The sequence below is a fragment of the Stylophora pistillata genome, chromosome 13 (genome assembly GCF_964205215.1).
Source record: "Stylophora pistillata chromosome 13, jaStyPist1.2, whole genome shotgun sequence".
In the NCBI taxonomy this organism is placed as follows: domain Eukaryota; kingdom Metazoa; phylum Cnidaria; class Anthozoa; order Scleractinia; family Pocilloporidae; genus Stylophora; species Stylophora pistillata.
In genome coordinates, this window is record NC_142531.1 from 10820253 (window position 1) to 10840559 (window position 20307).

The 20307-nt window shown below is 37.9% G+C and overlaps 2 protein-coding genes across 4 annotated transcripts in view; both read right to left on the minus strand.

Moving 5' to 3' along the window:
• The window catches only part of LOC111319012 (uncharacterized), a 75295-nt gene that overhangs the window by 43997 nt on the left and 10991 nt on the right, over positions 1-20307 (minus strand). Inside the window, exon 2 of the mRNA XM_088743742.1 lies at positions 14127-14441. Coding sequence (XP_088599868.1) covers positions 14127-14441 — 315 coding nt within the window. The remainder of the gene's footprint in view (positions 1-14126; positions 14442-20307) is intronic.
• Positions 1-20307, minus strand: part of LOC148717612 (uncharacterized) — a 31610-nt gene that overhangs the window by 1142 nt on the left and 10161 nt on the right. Inside the window, exons 1-2 of one of the 3 annotated variants that reach the window (XM_088742879.1) lie at positions 4664-4893; positions 304-618 (exon numbers count right to left, since the gene is read on the minus strand). In XM_088742879.1, coding sequence (XP_088599005.1) covers positions 304-397 — 94 coding nt within the window. In that variant the 5' untranslated portion in view covers positions 398-618; positions 4664-4893. Of the gene's footprint in view, positions 1-303; positions 619-4663; positions 4894-20307 lie in introns of those variants that run through there. The other 2 variants (XM_088742881.1, XM_088742880.1) reach the window with 2 other exon arrangements.

The window sequence follows — 20307 nt, forward strand, 5'->3', positions numbered from 1 at the left end:
GACCTCACCCAGCAGGACTTAACTTTATCCATCAGAAAACATGAAATATTAATTATAATAGTTAATAATAGTAACAACAATAAAACATTTGTACCTTAAACTTAGGTTTTCAGTAAATCTACATTTCAGAATCTCTAAAACAAAACAAGTTTTGAATAGACTTTAAATTAACATCACCAATTTACAGGGAAATATCAGCCTTGATGAACCCACACAGTGGTCATTCCCTTTACAGACAATTTCTCACCAAAAGGAATGAAAATACAAAAGAATACTTCAATTCATGCTCAATTCTCTTTTTACTTTGTCTCCCACCTGTGCAGGCCACAGCAAGCAGATTACGATTCCAGTTGAAGACAGCATTACACAGGACAAGACACAAGGAATAGGATGCCATGAAGTGCCAGCATACCTCTAATGCTGTATGATCAGTTGTATTTGTGATCGAGATGACACTGTTATTAACCAGGTAGACCAAACACGCCACAGCCAGGCCATGACAGCAGCCAATAATGTAAAAGGCCTTTGATGAAGTGAAGGCATTGAAAACTCTTTCTTCAGCAAGGACTGATGCTATTGTCACAAACAGTGTTATAAGGAGAAATAGAATGACGGCTCCTGTGGAGAAAAAGTACATACTGTTACAACTCTTTCACAGCTGCAATAATAAAAGGAAAATGTTTTCCATTATCATTTTTCTGTCTATTGTATTGTTGGCACACTGAATAGATGCAAATTAGTTAAACACTCATGTTCAACTTCCATACAACAAGCATCCACTGAGCATGATATCATGCAAAAAGTGAAATATCATTGTCTCATTATACATTTTTCAACAATCTGCAGAAGAAAGCACTGTTCTCCCAGTTTACAAAAGTTTGAGAACACTGCATGGACAAGGCATTAATATCTTTTATTATAATCTATCAGAAGTGATTAGCAAGTACTCATGTTCACCTCTGAGCAACCAAAGAGACAAAATTGTGCAAAAATTAAAGGGTTGGAAATTAAATCAACAATTTAATTTCCAACCCTTTTTCAGTATACTGACAAAAGTCACCTATTTTTTTTTTGTGGTTTCTGTGTGGTATATACCAAAACAGTTTTTCACCTCAGAATCGGTAAATGTGGCAGATAGGAAAATGTGGTAGTAATTGACAGTAAGTATACAAGAAAGCATTATACAAATTTTTGTGGACATGGACCCCCTAAGCTATGAACTATTATGAAAAGTTCATTTCCAGCCTTTCATTCACCACAATCTGAGTTCAGTGGCTCACAGCCACTTTGATTCTTTGACAGAATTGAAAAAAAAAAAGTTACCGTACTTGTCAGTGCCCCATCTGACAGCCCACCCATCCAAAATATGCCTCTTGCATCTTGCATGCATAGCAGGCATATGTTTTGTGAAGGATGCCGGAAGCCTATCAACAAGTACATGCATAATGGAAAGTCATTTAACATGTCACTGCTTTCTCAAATTGGCGTAGAACAGTTAAAGTATTCACTTTTAAGTGAACATTTTCTACACCTGCAAACATCTAATGCAGTGTACTCGCGATTTTAGCAACGAATAAACATTTTAGCACATATTTTTTTTTGGTCAAAATTTTTTTTCACATCATTCACAAAAAGAGTCACTGTCAAGTAAAGAAAAGTGAGATAATCAAAGTACAGATATGGTTTGTGATGTGGAAAATTTCATTTCAAATTTAAATATTCTATTTTGTTCAAACTTCCCCTAAACCTCAATAGATGAGAATTGCATCATATGTGGAGAGGTGTGTACAAAGACAAGAAGGCCAGCTTATCCCATAATGAAATCCCAGCCTGAGACCAAGGCAAAAAACTCAACCCTGAATGTTTGTGAGGACTTCATTCCCCTTACACCTCACAGGTTGGGTTCTTTGCCTCTTGACTGGGCTTTGGGCTGCATGCGATTCTTAACATTTTGCACAATTAAGCCATTAACAGCAAGGAAGCCAAAAGTGTGACCAGCAATAATTGAATCACATTCTCTCTACTTGCCTACCACATCTGAACTACACATACTCTGAAAATGGAATACTCAGCTTCTGAATAAAAAGTCTGACAATCTGACAGTCTGAGAACACTCTTATTAGAAGCCAAACAACATTTAAGAACCTGTACAACTAATGGTATCAGTGAGGATGCATACCAAACATCTTCCCAAAGCCTGTATCCCCTGGGAACAAGACTAAACAATGCCAGATTAAAATAACATGAACAGCTTTTTAGATGCCTTTGTATAAATGGATGATTTACACTTTAAAAGACTTTAGAGAACTGAGACTTAGTCAAAAGGGCACTTTGAACCTCCATCTTATGCCTCAATGCCAGCACCAGCTTAGCTGCCTATTTTAAAGAAAGGGGCTTGGCAGTGCCTATTTTATGGCAGGCAATTCTATATCAATCACTTAAGAAATAACTCATCTCTCATCCTGGAAGCTCAAACATTCTTTAAGACCATAAAATTATTTCAACTGATCACTAGTCATATCTGTTTCTGATTGAAATCTAGACAAGACTTTCAAAATCATTATTGGCAATTGTACCATAAAATCACAATAAAGTACTAACACAACTCACACAAAGAACAAGCTAGTTAGGCAAGTTGTGTAGAAAGAATGAAAGGCTGATAACTCAAACCAGTGGTGAGCTTCTAGCACTAATGACAATCTCTTGAATAACAGCTTGCCACAGTAAATGTCACTGCCATCCAATCTGTCTATAGTTACTGTACTAACTATTGGGCAACTTCACATCTCTTTTACCAACAGAGAACATTAAAGTTAATTCTTGTCATCACTCTCAAGAAATAAGAATTTCAGGATCAAGACATGCATTGCAAGGTGAAATGCAAGTCCAAAGTGAAATGCATGTCAAACTAGTTTAAATACATTTTAATTTGAAATAAATTTTATGGAGGCTCCATAGGGTTTTTACTGCACTAGATCTGAATGTGAAAATAGCATGAGCTTTAAAATTGTCACCATGCAAAACAAATATGACGGCTCCCTATGCTGCATGATTTTCGTCTAAAAAGGTGTATTAAAACAGTATAGGTCAATGCAGTTTTTATGAAATAGACTTTATGGTTTGCAGTAAACATACCCATACTGTTGATAGGTCTGTTATACCTTTCAAAGAAGTTAACAGAAAAGAAAACAGTGAGGGAAAAGATTGCAAAATGAAAGATTCTAAAGTTTATGCATGCTCGGATATTAATCTCGGAAAAGTGTCATTTTATGACCATATTTTTTGGGAGTAACAAAAAAGGAACTTTTGAGCGAGATTTATTGTGTTTCCTTCTGTACATGCATGTTTTTTGAAATTGGCTCAATCTTTACCACATGCAGTTCCTATCAAATAGCCTAGTTTTGATAAAATCTGTCAGCTGAGCTACTCAAATATATTTAGAAAAATTAGAAATAAGAGAATACTGGCAAAACCATTTTCAGAACAACCTTGAGTTTTAACCATCTCAAAATGTCAGGCAATATCGTTTCCATAATGTGACAAAAACTGAATGATAAGTGAAAAATTTGCATTTCAAATTTGTTGAAGATAATGTTTCTATGGTAATGTCATCAATCTAAAAATTGATAGAAAAAATAGAACCCTTTTTTTATCGCCTGCCAAGGTAAATTGATCTGTTAAGATAAACTTTGAGATAAATTACTGAGGTTTCCTAGTGAAACTTGGCCTCTGAAGAGAGGTTCGTTCATAGATACTCTTGAGGGAAGCGGGGCATCTTGAGTACAACAGATTATAGCAGTCTAAAGAAGCTTGGAGTTGGAGTTCCAGCCCCTTGAGTAACTAACCATTTGGTGTATCACTTGTCTCATGTTTGAAGAACCAGTGAAAGTTTGTTAATCTGCGAGCTTCATCGTCTACTTCGACTAAATAAACAGAAAAAACCTGACGCCATTCGTTTCAAATGACACATGCACACAAAGAAAATGGCTTAATTTTTAAACTCATGAGAAACTTTTTAGGAAATAGACCGGCTGGATTCTACGACAATTAAATCAATAAACATTGAACTGACAGTGGTGAGGTGTTAGGAAGTCATCTGATAAATATTGATTCGACCGAAGTTTTTCCTCAAGTTAACATTTCAAACCCAAAGGGGCATTTCTGCTAAATTCCCACTACAACACAGCGAAAAGATAAGCCAAAGTCGGATTACTTGAGGCAAGACTATTACTGCTATGAAGACGCAATTACTTACTAGCTATAGTATCGATCAATTCGCCAACCAACCCCACCAACACAAGACTTGCACAGCAAAAAAGGCCAATGACGGTAGTGTCAGCGTTAGCCATAACTTGGAAAATCCACCGAAACCTCACTAAAATAATCCGCCTTAGACTGTTGTAAGAGTGACTCAATCCTGAAGCTAGAATATGTTATATTTTCTTAAAGCCTTCTATCTTTAGTGACTTCAAAGCGTAAGAAAAGAGGATCGGTCATTCGACGTGATTTAAAGGTTGGAGGCCGCATCAAACTTAACGCAGTTTTACTTGGCAATTGAAGTAGAGTAAAATGTAATTCTAAATTAACTTTTCTCATCAGATCAAACACTTCACATAGAAACTCGAGATTCATAAAAGTAAGGCATCAAAATTTATAGACTAACCTTCATTTCAAACTTTTTCTTCATGTTTATGTTTTGATCTTCAGCAAATCAAATTTCAAACTTCACATGTACGAGCTTTTTTCGCGTTTTGTTCGCACTTTGATTATGCAAACATCCTCATCCAAAAAGCGAGCAAACACCAAAAGTATAATGCTGATGAACATCTCTCTCGGAAAAATATTCCAAAGCGTGGCGGACCCGCACAGGCACGCAAAAAACATTCGCAAATTTAGTTTCTCTTTGCGCATGCGTAATAAAACTATCCTTTGAGACAACCATGAGTGGCCGATGCTGGTCAAATGCCAACTACCAAACGGCGCAATCCGTCCTATGCTCACTGAAGCAAATCCCGCTGGTCACAGGAATATGCTTCATAGCGGAGATATTGGCGGAGTATACTGATGGATGTATATAACACTATTCATTGAATAAATAATAATGATTTAAAAAAAAAAAATACCGTCCGAAAGTAATGAGCACATAACTAAATTAGATACCTTGAGTAGGATGCATGTCGTATGAAACATGTCACTATGCATAGGTAACGTAGTCTATGGTTAACGAGTAGAACATGCTCTACCGAGCAAGCAAAATAAACCAAAATACAAACACCATGTACATTTAAACTTTGACTCAGCGCGAGCAAGTGTTCTCTAAGACCAACATGCAAGCATATACGCCAAAACTTAACAGCAAGTCTTCGCAAATTGAGAAATTCAGTCAGTGCCAAAAGTCTGACAAATTTCAATTTGAAGTAAGTTATTTAAAAATAATATATTTGAAATGTGAAAGAGAGGCAAAGGACTGACAATTGCGGGAAAACTTAATAAGGGTTGTAGGGCACATTTCTTCGCCGCATTTATATTCAACTCAAACTACAGCAAAGTCAAACTTACCTTTGTCATGGCTGGTATCACCTTGCCCATGGTTTGAATCCATATCAGGATCCCAGCAGCCATAATACGGCGACATTGCAAAATCTTGTTGAGAAGCTATGCCTTAGTAACTTTCCCTGCGTGTGACAAGAGGCACTAGACGTTTATTCTCACGCGGGAGAAGTTAAATAAATTCAGGATCAGGCGATGGATTGGTTCGGGCTTTTGATAACTCAACCAATCAACTTCCCCGCCGCTCCAAATATTGATGTAACGACATCCATATGTGCCATGATGTGGTGAGTAACGCTAGCCATTACTAAACTGAGAATCACTCACCGCGGAACCTAGTTTTACTTCTACTGATGCTAGCTTTAAGTAACAAAGCTTCCCCTGTTATTAGGGACGGACCAAAAATTTCCAGAAGCTTCACCGAGAAGTACTCCTTTTAAAATGACGCAGGAAAGATCCCTAAAAATAACATCTCTCGAAGCCAAAAACAAAACAAGACTATGAAAGTTTATGGCGCAAAGCGCCCTGCGATAACAAGGAGGAACATCGCTGGGGTATTTAGAACAGGAATAGAGCGCAGGAAAAAAGCAGTAAGTTGACAATATGCAACATTTCTTACAAAGTTTAATTCAATATTCATTTTCATGTTTAATACTTCAGTTTAACTGGTGTATTAACGGTACATTCCCAATTATTTTGGGCCCTTTACTGGTGCGGCTGGTTAGTCTTTGTACAAACATGGCATACAAAAAATACGTAAACAATCATGATTACAAAATCAATGCTTTACATAGTTATTATTGATAGTACTGTGACTTACTTTAGGGCACTTGCTTTACAAAACACATCTGAAAGCCGTGTGAACAACAACAAAAGACAGAATGTGCATTTCTCTTTAACTGAACAACTTGTCAGCAGAAAAGACTGTAGCGAATTTTGAAAAAAGAAAGTTTCACAGGCCAATTATTCGAGCACCGATGAACATTCAGACAACAGCAGCATAACATTTTTTGTGTCGGAAATTAACCTCAGGCAACCGTAAACACTACTTAAGCCAATTCATCTTACCTTGACTTAATATGACGGAGCGTTGAGACTGCAGAATGGAAACTATCAAATGTTGAGGACTGTCAAGAATATAGTGCGACCTGTAGCTACGTTGCATTGAATGCCGTAAGATCTTGATAAGAGCCCAGCGAAACTGCGTCGCGAGCAAAATATGACTACTCTACGAATTTCGATAAGGACACTAGGCTACGAATGTAGTACGACCGAGCTACGAAAATAATACGATAAGGCCACAAACATGGCACGACTAAGCCAAGAGTATAGTCACATCTAAGTTACGAATGTAGTACAACAAAGCTACGAATAAAATACAACTAAGCCACAAATATAGCACGACTAAGCCAACGAATATAGTCAAGTCTAAGCTACGAATGTAGTACGACAAAGCTAAGCCTACGACTAAGTTACGAATAAAGTACAAATAAGCCACAAAAAAAAGACGATCAAGCTTCTAAATAAAGTAGCTCTACCAAGCCATCTATACACCTTCTTGGGAAATTTCTGATACCCGACGAAGGTGCTCTGAACTATTACCCGCCCGACGACTACAGCAGGTGCTCCAAAAAAGCCTGAGACAAAAATGCTGTTTGTGTTCATAGTCACCTCATCAAAAGAGAGAGGAAACTGATCAGACTCTGCTAACGACGTGTTCTTATATCAAACACCAATTCTTTCAATTTAATCATCTTTGATCCTGACCACGCCGACAGCCTTCTGCAGAACACCACAATTGCCATTTTTCATGGCGATCTTGATATATCCCTCATTTTCCCAAGCTTTTGACCAAGAATTCTTAATCAGCCAATGGGGTTCACCCTTTTCAACTCCATATCCGACAGCTAAGGCCGCGTGATCCAATGCATGAGCTGAAAGCGAGGATAGGTAACTCATCAAATTGGCCACCTTCACTGGTTAGGAAGAATCCTACCTCGTGAATGAAATCCTTCAACTAATTATACCCTAATATCAGTATATGAATTCTCCGTACTGTTCTTCATACACGTTCTCAGGTGCTGACAAGGAGTTTTTCTTAAACAATCGAGAGCTTTTCAAGGTGCTGATCATTTTCTTTTATTCTTGCAACTTCAATATTTTGAATCAAAGGTTACATTGTAAGTAGAGATCAGATGCTAGTCACTCTGAGGGTCAAAGGAATGGCGGACGATTTTTGGACGACGGACTTTGAAGCAGTAAAAATTGGTCATCGAAGGCGTTTTTGTTTGTTTTTGTTTTTTGTTTTTTGTTTTAGTTTTTGATGGCGAAAATTGCTTTAACTCGACTCAATTCAACATTCTGGAAACAAATAAGCCCAAAATAAAATGGTCAATTTTCGTCTCAGGGGCACTTCAAATTACAATACGTGTAAATTACTTACTGAGGGGGGCATTGGGGCCTCTGGAAAACCGCAAAACCAGAGAAAAAAACCTCCAAAACCCAAAAACCGACGAAAAAGGCAGCAAAACCGAAAACTGCATCAGGGTTTTCGTGAAAACCGAAAACCGAATCCAAAACACGTAAAATCCTCAAACCGCTCTGGACATCAAAAACAAAAAACCGAACCTTTTCGGCCCAAAAATCGATTTAAAAAACAGTCAAAACCGCAAAACCGAAAATCCCAAGGCCTCCCTCCTTACTGCAGTCAGAGTCATAATAAATTCCTGATCCGTAGAATTTAAAAGTCTTTGGTTGGGTGTTGATGAGGATACTGACTGGAACGTATATAGCAATGGCCTGCTTCCACTCCTGCTCGTTCCCTTTGGTAATGTGCATGTAAAAATCCAGCTTAGCACCTAGGCCTGTTGTGGTATTTTTAAACGGGCAAAAGCCCTCCTACTGACTTACGATAGAAAACAAAGTGAGTCTTAGAAACAGGAGGAGGGGGATTAGTGATTGGCAGAATCTATCCGCTCTGCTTTCACTCCTGACCATTTAAAATGAATATGATTCATTGGATGATTGCCTTTCGTAAAGAACTCTTACATTTCGTGTTTCCGTACGACATGGAAACATAGTTTCTAGACATGTCTCCTCGTTTGGCTAAGCCTAAGGTTTTTGATCAAAATGATTAAAGCAACATTTCATTTGAGAACTTCCCTGAGCCGGTGAAGCCCAAACGACCGAGGGTTGTTATTAATGCTGTTTTGTTTAATCGGGTGTTTAATCTCATGCCACCGTTTGGCATGAGATTATGTAAAAGCTAGTAGCCAGGATGCTTCCAAGGTTGAAAAAACCACTACAAAATGCGATCCGAGTACACTGTTTAAAAATATAGACTCCGTTCATTTTATTTCACATTGCCCACTGGAAAATCCATCATATCTACAAACCCTGAAAATTTGCTAATAAACTGGGAATTTAATAGATGAACATAGGTTCGCAAGTAATGTTGTCTCCACACAAGATTATATCACCTCCCGTCATGTCGAGCTTCCTCTTAATTTATCAGAATTTCCTGGTAAATAGATCGTGTTACGGTCATGTTTCCTTGTTCAAATGAAAGAGGGTTTAAGTCATTAGGAAAAATACCCGGGAAACTGGTCCAAGAAACAACAATTTTAAGGCTAGCTTCAAGTAATGAAAGGAAATCTATTGAGGATACGAGCAAAACCAACAAGTATTAACAGAAATGAAATATTTTGGGTACTTGTTAACAACCTGCGACCAGGCCTTCTTTTTTTATCTGCCTGAACGGGATAAGAACGCCAACTAAGCAATCAAGCTAACCCTACTGGGAGCTGGTCACGTTGTGAGTTTGTAATATACCCGTAGATGATGAAGAAACAAGTCAATAGATGAAAGATCACATATTTAAACTGCGGAACTGAACCCCTCTCAAGCAGAAAGCCTGTGACGGTCAAATATGCTAAAGAATAAACCAATCAACGAAATGCTTGTCAAAGAGCTTCGTGCGTTTTCCCGATAATACATACAGCGCCTCCAAATAAGCCACCGGCTGAACTCTTGAAGAAAGACTGTAGCCAGAAGTAAGGAACTTTCAACCTTTTTGTTTTAACCATATTATAACTGCTTTATCGTTTATATATGTATAAAAATAACTACGAAGCAGGATTAACGAAATTTCGTGCAGTCGAGAACAAGTTAACGAGAATGCGAGCATGCGAGTAGTTCCAAAAATTTTGCGACCACGAGCAAGCGAGCTCCCGTTTAATTTTTGCGAGCAGTTCGAGCAAATGCCAAGTTTTACGGGATCTTTTAAATTGAATGGGACCGTTCGATACCCCTCATTTAAGCCCGCTCACGCGATTGTTCGAACTGTTTAGCTGTCATTTTTTCAGTTTTGGCTTTCTCAATGCCGTCCTTAATGATAACAATAGTAGTATGGTTTACGTTCTTGGGCATTAATATGCTTTGAGTCCTTCTTAGAATCACTTTAATGCGTGCCTTACTGTCTCAGAGTCGAATCTAAAAGATATTTGTGCTTGCGAACAAAACCTTTTTATTTTGGTTTCTTTGACAGTGCGACCAGAAAACTCTCTTTAATCAATTTTTCAATGAAAAAAGGTTTTAAGGTGTAGTCTGATCGTCCGGGTGAGTGTAGTCCTGAGAAGGACTGTTGTCGGTGCTAGTGACTGACGTTTCGACAACCTGTGCGGAAGTCATCATCAGAGTCAAGTGAATGATTTTTGTCAGTAGAATGTTCTTATTCCAGTTCGTGTGAAATGATCGGTTGGTTTTGCCGTGATGTTATTGGCTCTAAGACTCAAGTGACGTAAGTCGGTCGTGATTGGTCTGTTTCGAGCCGTCGGTAGAGTTAGGTCGTTCTTTTTCGGTCGTTTGTGATGTTTATGTCGTGAATGAGTCGTTTGTATGGAGCGGGTAGTTGTTGACATCTGTTTAGGGGAGTCTGTTCTAAGTTAGTAAACCAGCTTTCCAGAGTCAGTCGTTAAAAATAGTCAGTGCTGTAGGTGAGGCATTGCGCAGAGTCCCAGCCAATGTTGTGGTTGGTAAGTCGATGGTGTTCAGCAATGTGATTGCTGACATCACCTTTCCACGTCGCCCGTCTGTGTTCAGTCAGTCTTGTTGTGAGGTTTCTGCCAGTCTCACCGATGTAGGAGGCTTGGCAGTCGGAACAATTGATGTTATAAATCGTTCCCTGTCTGTTCCTAGGTTCGTCTTTGTCTTTAACGTTGGTTAGTGACTGACGTAGTGTGGTGATGGGTTTGTGGGCGACGCGGATATTGAAGGGTAGTAAGATGCGCGAGATCTTTTCAGACATGCCTTTTATGTACGGTATGGTTGCTGTGGTCGTAGGGGTTGCGGTGTCGTTTGTTTCGGTAGTGGTAGTGGGTCGATAAGTGTTTCGTCGGATGAAGTCGTTGTTGTAGTTGTTCTTCGTTAAAACACGGTGAAGGTATTTGTTCTCGTCGGATAAGCTGTTTGTCGAGTCGCAGACTAGTTGTGCGCATCGTGTTAGAGTTCTGATAGTTGTGGCTTTGTGTGATGTAGGGTTGTAGGATGACTCGTCTAGTAATCTGTCGGTGTGTCGATTTCCTGTAAACTGTCGTCCGTAATGAGTTGTCGTTGTGGCTTACCAGGCAGTCTAGAAAAGGAAGTTTGCCATTTTCTTCGACTTCTCTGGTAAACTGTATGTCAGTGTTTTTTTCAGTAAGGTGGTGGTGGAATGCGTCAATTTCGTCGTGTCGAACGGCGGTGAATGTGTCGTCAACGTAACGTAACCAAAGCGGTATCGTTTGTCCGCAAGTCGAAAGGGCGCGTTCCTCGATGTTCTGCATCACAATTTCTGCTATAACAACAGAAACTGGAGACCCCATGGCAGTGCCGTGTAATTGTCTGTAGTGTTTACCGTTGTACTGAAAGTAAGTAGACGTTAGGCAAATGTTTAGCAAGTCCATGATGTCGTCTGTCGGTAGCGGTAGTGGGTCGGTAGATTGTCGGATTGCAGTCTCGGTGCATTGTAATGCCAATTGAAGTGGAATACTTGTGAACAGTGATTTCACATCAAATGACACTAGTTTGTAGTCGTCAGGTATCTGAACAGTCTTGGTAGCGTTAATGAAGTCTTCAGTGGATTGTAGTTTATGTCTGGATTTGTCGGTTAGCGGTTGTAGTGTTGTCGTCAGGTACTTGGATAGTTGGTAGGTGGGAGAGCCACAGAAAGAAACAATAGGTCGCATCGGAAAACCAGGTTTGTGTAGTTTCGGCAAACCGTAGAGTTTCGGTGGCTGTGGTACCGAGTACCTCAGTCGATAGTACCGTTGGGTGTCAAAAACGTTCGTTTTCTTGAGTGTCAGTAGTTTACTGTTGAGTTTACGTTGAAGTGCAGGAGTTGGGTCACGTTTCAGTTCTTCGTAGGTTCGTTTGTCGTTAACTAGTGCGTCCATTTTGTCGTGATAGTCAGTTTTGTCCATAACAACAGTAACTCGTCCTTTGTCGGCTGGTAGGATGACTTCGTTCTCGTCGTTTCTCAGTCGTTTCAGTGCGCGTTGTTCGTCTTTAGTCAAGTTGCTGTCATGTAGTGACGTTGATTGTATAGTGGATCGAGGCAATTCTGCTTCTGATGTTATCCTTGGTCGGCTCAGATAGCTCTCGTTGCCGAGACAGGGCCTCCTCAACACTAGATACAATAGCCTCGGTCGGTATGCGTTTAAGTGTTACTGAGTGTTTTAGTCCGTATGATAGTACCTGAGTTTCAGTCTTGTCTAAGGAACGAGGAGAAATGTTACTTACCCAGTTGTCGTCCGGTTTGCTTCGTCTCTCTTCTTTGTCGCGTAGCAGTCGTTTCAATTTTTGTTGATGTCCAGTGCGTGCGCGTTCAGTCGTCTTGTTGGCTCGTTTGTCGGCAATTGTCGTAACGGTGTCAAGTAGGTCAGTTGGTATCAGCTGTTTCAGTTGGTCGTGTAGTTGTCGTAGTTTGTTTCTGTGGCGTTTGAGTCTTCTGTGACAATCATTTATCCGCGCTTTGACCAGTCGTCTGCAGGTGGCTTTGACGATCTGGATGGCCTCCTGTGTGTTCAACGGGGGCTTAAGTTTGAGCCCGGCCGGAACAAGGCCGTGATCTTTACAGCGGTGATTGAACCAGAGTTGTTGTCGTATTCGCGTGAAAGTGCTTGCGTAGGTGATGTAGTCGTTCGCAAGTCTTTCGCTCTGTCGTCCAAGTGAACGTAATGCAGTAAATGGTTTGAATAAAAAAGGTTTGTTTTTAATAACATGTCACCTCGCTGTATGTTAGGAAATCCCAGGCTCAAATAGCGCTTTGCAAAACGGCTTAAAATAGAACAGGTAAGAGTTAAGGAGGTTAACCACTGCACTGAAACATAATATTGGCATCAACACGCAACCTTGTAAAATTTATTAGAGTTTTCTTATAAAAACTTTTTCAAATTAGCTAATTTCTGAGGATATAAAAGCTTTTCTTATACATAAATCAGCAAAATTCACTGCAACTACTAAGACGAGTTATCATATGTAAGAAGTCTTAACTAAATAGAGAAAAATGTGAGATTCAATTCATGAGCCGAACTATTCCCATTGAGCAGTGGGAGTTGGACTTTCTGACCTATGCAGCTGTGCCATCCTGTGGGTTGCCATCGGCCCCTGAAATTAAATAAGAAAGATATATATGATTTGTATAATCATCAAAAATTGGAAGTAGTTTTAATCCAGTAGTAATGTGGGGTGTTATTGTCAAAAGAAAAAACTTTTATAAACAAGTAACACTTTACCATCTGGTTCTTCCGAAACAGCATAACAAAATCTTTGAATCAAATCATTTCTTGCTATCTCCTCGCGCCCCAAAGCTTGAGCCAGAGCTTCATAATTTGCCTGACCTCCCATCATTTGACGCCACTTATTTAAACATGAGAATGCCCTTTCGTACGCATTATCTTCATCAATCTGTATCTGTACTATGATGATTTCTTGGATGCCCAAAGCTCGGCTGAGACGTTTCCAGATTTCCACAATGTGTGAAGCAAGTTCAGCAATTTCTCTGTCTGTTGGTACACCTTCTTTCACCACACCCTCTATTCTCACTGTTAAGAATGCAGTTATTTGCAAATACAAGTCAGTTTTTACATCTAGTAATGGAACTTAAAGATTGTTTGTCTTTCAGCTCTTAAGTCCATTTATTCACATTGCCTGATTTAATGGATAAACTATTAAGAGAAGTAACTTCATTGCTAGATGATAAATTTTAGGAGTTGAAAAGCTAAACAGACTTCACCAAGCAGGACTTAACTTTATCCACAAGAAAACATGAAATTTCAATTATAATAATATTAATAATAGTAACAACAACAACAATAAAACATTTGTACCTTAAATTTAAGTTTTCAGTAAATCTACATTTCAGAATCTTTAAAACAAAACAAGTTTTCAAAGGGCTTCAAATTGGCACCAGCAATTTACAGGGAAATATCAGCCTCAATGAACCCACACAGAGGTCATTCCCTTTGCATACAGTGTCTCACCAAAAGGGAATGAAAAAACAAAAGAATACTTCAATTCATGTTCAAATCTCATGATACCTTGTCTCCCAACTGTGGAAGCCACAGCAAGCAGATTACGACTCCAGTTGAAGACAGCATTACACAGGACAACACACAAGGAATAGGATGCCACGAAGTGCCAGCATATCTCTAATGCTGTATGATCAGTTGTATTTGTGATCGAGATGACACTGTTATTAACCAGGTAGACCAAACACCCCACAGCCAGGCCATGACAGCTACCGATAATGTAAAAGGCCTTTGGTGAAGTGATGGTATTGAAAACCCTTTCTTCAGCAAGAACTGACACTATGGTCACAAACAGTGTTATGAAAAGAAACGGAATGAAGGCTCCTGGTAAAGAAAAAGTAGATACCATTAAAACTCTTTCACTGCTGCAATAATAAAAGTAAAATATTTTTCATTATCATTTTTCTGTCTAATGGTCAATTCCACGTTGCGGACGTGACATTTACAGGCAAAATTTGGGTATTAAATGTCTTCTAAAGCCAGATCCACACTATTTGAATTGAAATGAGTCATGTCATAAAATTACCCTTGAAGTACCTTTTATTTTGCCAGAAAAAATTTTGACTATCTCTTAGAGATCCAGAGAAAAATATTTTTCAAAGTGTGTTGCGGATGTGACTCCTAAAACAACCATTGATTTGAATTGCTCTCGGTTACTTCAAATTTCCTGTGAATTGAAAACCTTTTAAAAAAACTGCATATACTAAATGCAATTATAGTAATTGTGCTTTATAAATCTGAAAAGATATTATAGAAATTACTTGTTACCATGGATTTATTAACAAAAATGTTGTGTTGCGGATGTGACCAAAATTTGTTGCGGACGTGACATTTTGAGGATGTTCAGGAAAGAGCTTTTCATTCACCCCTAATAACGTTCAGAGTAATATGCCACTGAAGTAAAAATGCTATTTTTATTGCTTTTATCTGTTAATTGGGAAATAAATAACAAATAATAAAAATAAAGAATAAAAATGTTGTGTTGTGGACATGACCAAAATTTGTTGCGGACGTGACATTTTGGGGATGTTCAAGAAAGAGCCTTTCATTGTCACCACTAATAACGTTCAGAGTAATGCCACTGAAGTAAAAATGCTGTTTTTATTGCTTTTATCTGTAAACTGGGAAATAAATAACAAATAAAATATAAAAACTTTGATGATCTAGGTCATTTTGTACATCAAAGGGCATTTATATATTTTTGGAAAATTGTAAAAAAGTGTTAGCTTTACATATATCATAATATGTCTATAATTACCATTTGCTGTCATTAAATATCAACATATCTTCTCATGTTTAAAAAATTTATGAGGTTTTCTGGGTTTTTACAAATGTGTCATGTCCGCAACTGTCACGTCTGCAACCCGATATCTCTTAAATAGTTGACAAATTTGAGCAAGCTGGGGTGTCAAAATTATCATAATACTTAACAATAAGAGCAGCATAAATAAGACCTAAAACAGTTGAGAACCTACATAGAAATTAGATAGATGTTGCTCTGAATCATACCCTGAAGGTCACATCCCCAACACTTTCTATGTCTTTGTACATCTGAGGCATTAAATGTTTGAGAATTTTTTTCTTTTGGCATTGAAAGGCTCATCCTAGTGGGTAGTTAAGATCTCAAAATCTGATTCATGGCAATCAATTTCTTTGAGATATAGCAATTTAGATACTGGTATGTAAAATGGCTTATTCAGTTACTAAAAACCCTAAAAAACAATGGCATCACACACCCTGGGCATGGCCACTACTGCCAATTTAGATTCGGATTCTTATAGAACTATGTATAAGCTTTCATTAAAAGTAAGTTTGGCTCTCATATTTTGAATTTGAAAATCTGTCAAATTTTCATGTCTCATGTGGAATAGCCCTAATGTGTATTGGCAGACTGAACAGATGTAAAGTAGTTGTACAGGTTCAACTTCCATGCAACAAGCATCCACTGAGCATGATATTATGCAAAAATCAAATTGTCATTGTCTTATTATACATTTTTTCAACAATCTGCAGAAGGAAACACTGTTCTCTGAGTTTACAAAAGTTTGAGAACATTGCATGGACGAGGGATTAATATCTTTTATTGTAATCTATCAGAAGTGATTAGCAAGTACTGTTCCCCTCTATAGCAGCCAAAGAGACAAAATTGTGCTTCAACAATTTAATTCCCAACCATTTTTCAGTATACTGACAGAAGTCAAATATTTTCTTACTTTATATTTTCTGTGTGGTGTATACCAAAACAGTTACTTGCCTCAGAGTCGGAAAATGCAGCAGATATTTCTCCACCACTATTCACCCCCACTTCATTGAATAATTGTCAACTATTATTGGTATTAATGCTCGGACCTTATAACCAAAAGCATATTTTAAAACAAAAGCTGCAGAATACAAGAAACAAGTAGGGAAGTTGGTGTTACTAGAGGAGTGTTCCACCCAATTTAATTGAACGCTGGGAGGAGAATGTCACAACTGAACATTGACATTCTGTTAGGTTTTTTGGGTATCTTTTGTTGTTTACATGCCTTGCATGCCATTACATTAGTGGCGCTTAGGTCACGTGATTTTGCGCAACCTCATGCTTGAGGAAAAAAGAATTAATTACAGTGCCAGGAGGCACCCCTTGATAATCTTTGTCTCATTAACACTTATCATTCAGATTAAGAAGTCAAAACACAACTCAATAAATGTTATATAAAAAAGTGCAAGATAGATGTCAAAGAAAAGTATACAAGACAGCATTGTAAAAATTTTCCTGGATATGGACCCCCTGAGCTATGAACTAATACAAAAAGTTCGTTTCCAGCCTTTCATTCACCATAATCTGAGTTCAGTGGCTTACAGCCACTTTGATTCTTTTACACAATTGAAAAAAATAAGTTACTTATCAGTGCCCCATCTCAGCCCGCCCATCCAAAAAATACCTCTTGCATGCAAAGCATGCATATGTTTTGTCAAGGATGCTGGAAGCCTGTCAAAAAGTATAGGCGCAATGGAAAGTCAATTTTTAACATATCATTGCTTTCTAAAATTGGTGTAGAACAGTTAAAGTATTCACTTTTATGGGAACATTTTCTACAGCTTCAACTTCTAATGCAGTAAACTTGCAATTTTAGTAGCAAATAAAAATTAGCAGAAGTTCACTTTAGGTCAAAATTTTTTTGACATGATTCACAACTGGTAGTGCCAATTATTGACACACAAAGGGTCAATGTCAAGTAAAGAAAAGTAAGATAGTCAAAGTACAGAAACTTCTTTTCAATCATTAGTCTTGGAATATCATCATATATGGTTGGTGATGTGGAATATTTCATTTAAAATTCAAATACTCCATTTTGGTCAAACTTCCCCTCAACCTCAACAGATGAGAATTACATCATAACTGGAGAGGTGTGTAGAAAGACAAGAAAGGCCACTGCTTATTGCATAATGGGATCCCTGCCTTAAACCAAGGCAAAGAACTCAACCCCTGAAGGTTTGTGAGGATTTCATTCCCCTTACACTTCACAGGTTAACTTTTTTGCCTCTTGACTGAGCTTTGGGCTGCATGCGATTCTTAACATTTTGCACTAGCCACCTGACAGCAAGGGGCTCAAAAGTGTGACCAGCAATAATTGAGTCCCATTCTCTCTACTTGTATACCAGAGCAGGAGTACACATACTCTGCCTCAAATGGAATACTCAGCTTCAGAATAAAAAGTCTGACAATCTGATGGTCTGAGAAGACTCTTATTAGAAGCCAAACAACAAAGAACCTGCATGTACAACTAAAAGTATCAGTGAGGATGGATATCAAACATCTTCCCAAACCCTGTATCCCCTGGGAACAAGACTGAACAAGGTCAGATTAAAATAACATGAACATGAGCTTTTTAGAAGCCTTAATATAAATGGATGATTTACACTTTAAAAGATTTTAGAGAACTGAGACTTGAGTCAAAAGAACACTTTGAACCTCCATTTTATGCCTCAGTGCCAGCACCAGCTTGACTGCCTATTTTAAAGAAAGGGGCTTGGCTCTGCCTATTTCATGGCAGGCAATTCTATATCACTCACTTAAGAAATAACTCATCTCTCATCCTGGAAGCTCAAACACTCTTTAAGACCATAAAATTATTTCAACTGATCACTTCTCATATCTGTTTCTGATGAACTCTGGACAAGACTTTCACTAAAATCATTCTTGGCAATTATCAAATTACAAATTAAGTATACGGACACAACTCACACAAAGAATAAGCTAGTTAGGCAAGTTGTGTAGAAAGAATGAAAGGCTGATAATTTAAACCAGCGGTGAGCTTCTAGTATGTAAATGACAATCTCTTGAATAACAGCTTGCCACAGTAAATGTCACTGCCATCCAATCTGTCTATAGTTACTGTACTAACTATTGGGCAACTTCATATCTCTTTTACCAACAGAGAACATTAAAGTTAATTCTTGTCATCAATCTCAAGAAATAAGAATTTCAGGATCAAGACATGTATTGCAAGGTGAAATGCAAGTCAAACTAGTTTGAATACATTTTAACCTGTAATAAATTTTATGGAGGCTCCATTGGGTTTTTACCGCACTAGATCTGAATGTGAAAATAGCATGAGCTTTAAAATTGTCACCATGCAAAACAAATATGACGGCTCCCTATGACTGCACGATTGTCATCTAAAAAGGTGTATTAAAACAGTATAGAACAATGCAGTTTTATGAAATAGACTCTAAGGTTTCCAGTGAACATACCCATACTGTTGATAGGTCTGTTTACAATGCCTTTCAAAGAAGTTGACAGAAAAGAAAACAGTGAGAGGAAAGATTGCAAAATGAAAGATTCTAAAGCTTATGCATGCTCAGATATCAATCTTGGAAAAGTGTCATTTTATGACCATATGTTTTGGGAGTAACAAAAAAAAAAAACTTTTGAGCAAGATTTATCATTTCCTTCAGTACATGTTTTTTGAAATTGGCTCAATCCTTACCACATACAGTTCCTATCAAATAGCCTAGTTTTGTTAAAATCTGTCAGCTGAGCTACTCAAATATATTTAGAAAAATTAGAAATATGAGAATACTGGCAAAACCATTTTCAGAACAACCTTGAGTTTTAACCATGTCAAAATGTCAGGCAATACCGTTTCCGTAATGTGACAAAAACTGAATGATAAGTAAATGAAGAGATATTTAAACCCAAAGTTGGAAAAAATCTGCATTTCAAATGTGTTAGAGATGATGTTTCTATGGTAATGTCATCAATCTAAAAATTGATCGATACAACCCTTTATTTATCACCTGCCAAGGTAAATTGATCTCTTGAGACAAACTTTGAGATAATTAAATTAGTAAGTTTTTCTTGTGAAACTCGGCCTCAGAAGAGAGGTTCATTCATAGATACTCTTGAGGGAAGGGGGGGCACCTTGAGTACAACAGATTATAGCAGTCCAAAGAAACTTGGAGTTCCAGCCCCTTGAGTAACTAGCCATTTGGTGTATCACTTGTCTCGTGTTTGAAGAACCAGTGAAAGTTTGATTCTGTTAATCTGCGAGCTTCATCGTGTACTTCGACTAAATAGACAGAAAAAAGCTGACACCATTCATTTCAAATGACACATGCACATAAAGAAAATGGCTTAAATTTTTTAAACTCATGAGAAACTTTTTAGGAAATAGATTGGTTGGATTGAAAGACAATTAAATCAATAAACACTGAACTCACAGTGGTGAGGTGTTAGGAAGTCATCTGCCAAATATTGATTCGACCGAAGTTTTTCCCCTAGTTAACATTTCAAACCCAAAGAGGCATTTCTGCAAAATTCCCACTAAAACACAGCGAAAAAATAAGCCAAAGTAGGATTACTTGAGGCAAGACTATTACTGCTATGAAGACGCAATTACTTAGCTATAGTATCGATCAATTCGCCAACCAACCCCACCAACACAAGACTTGGACAGAAAAAAGGCCAAAGACAGTAGTGTCAGCCATAACTTGGAAAATCCAATGAAACCTCACTAAAATAATCCACCTTATACTGTAGTAAGAGTGACTCAATCCTGAAGCTAGAATATTTTATATTTTCTTAAAGCCTTGTATCTTTAGTGGCTTCAAAGCGCAAGAAAAGAGGATCGGTCATTCGACGTGATTTAAATGTTGGGGGCGCATCAAACTTAACACAATTTTACTTGGCAGTTGAAGTAAAGTA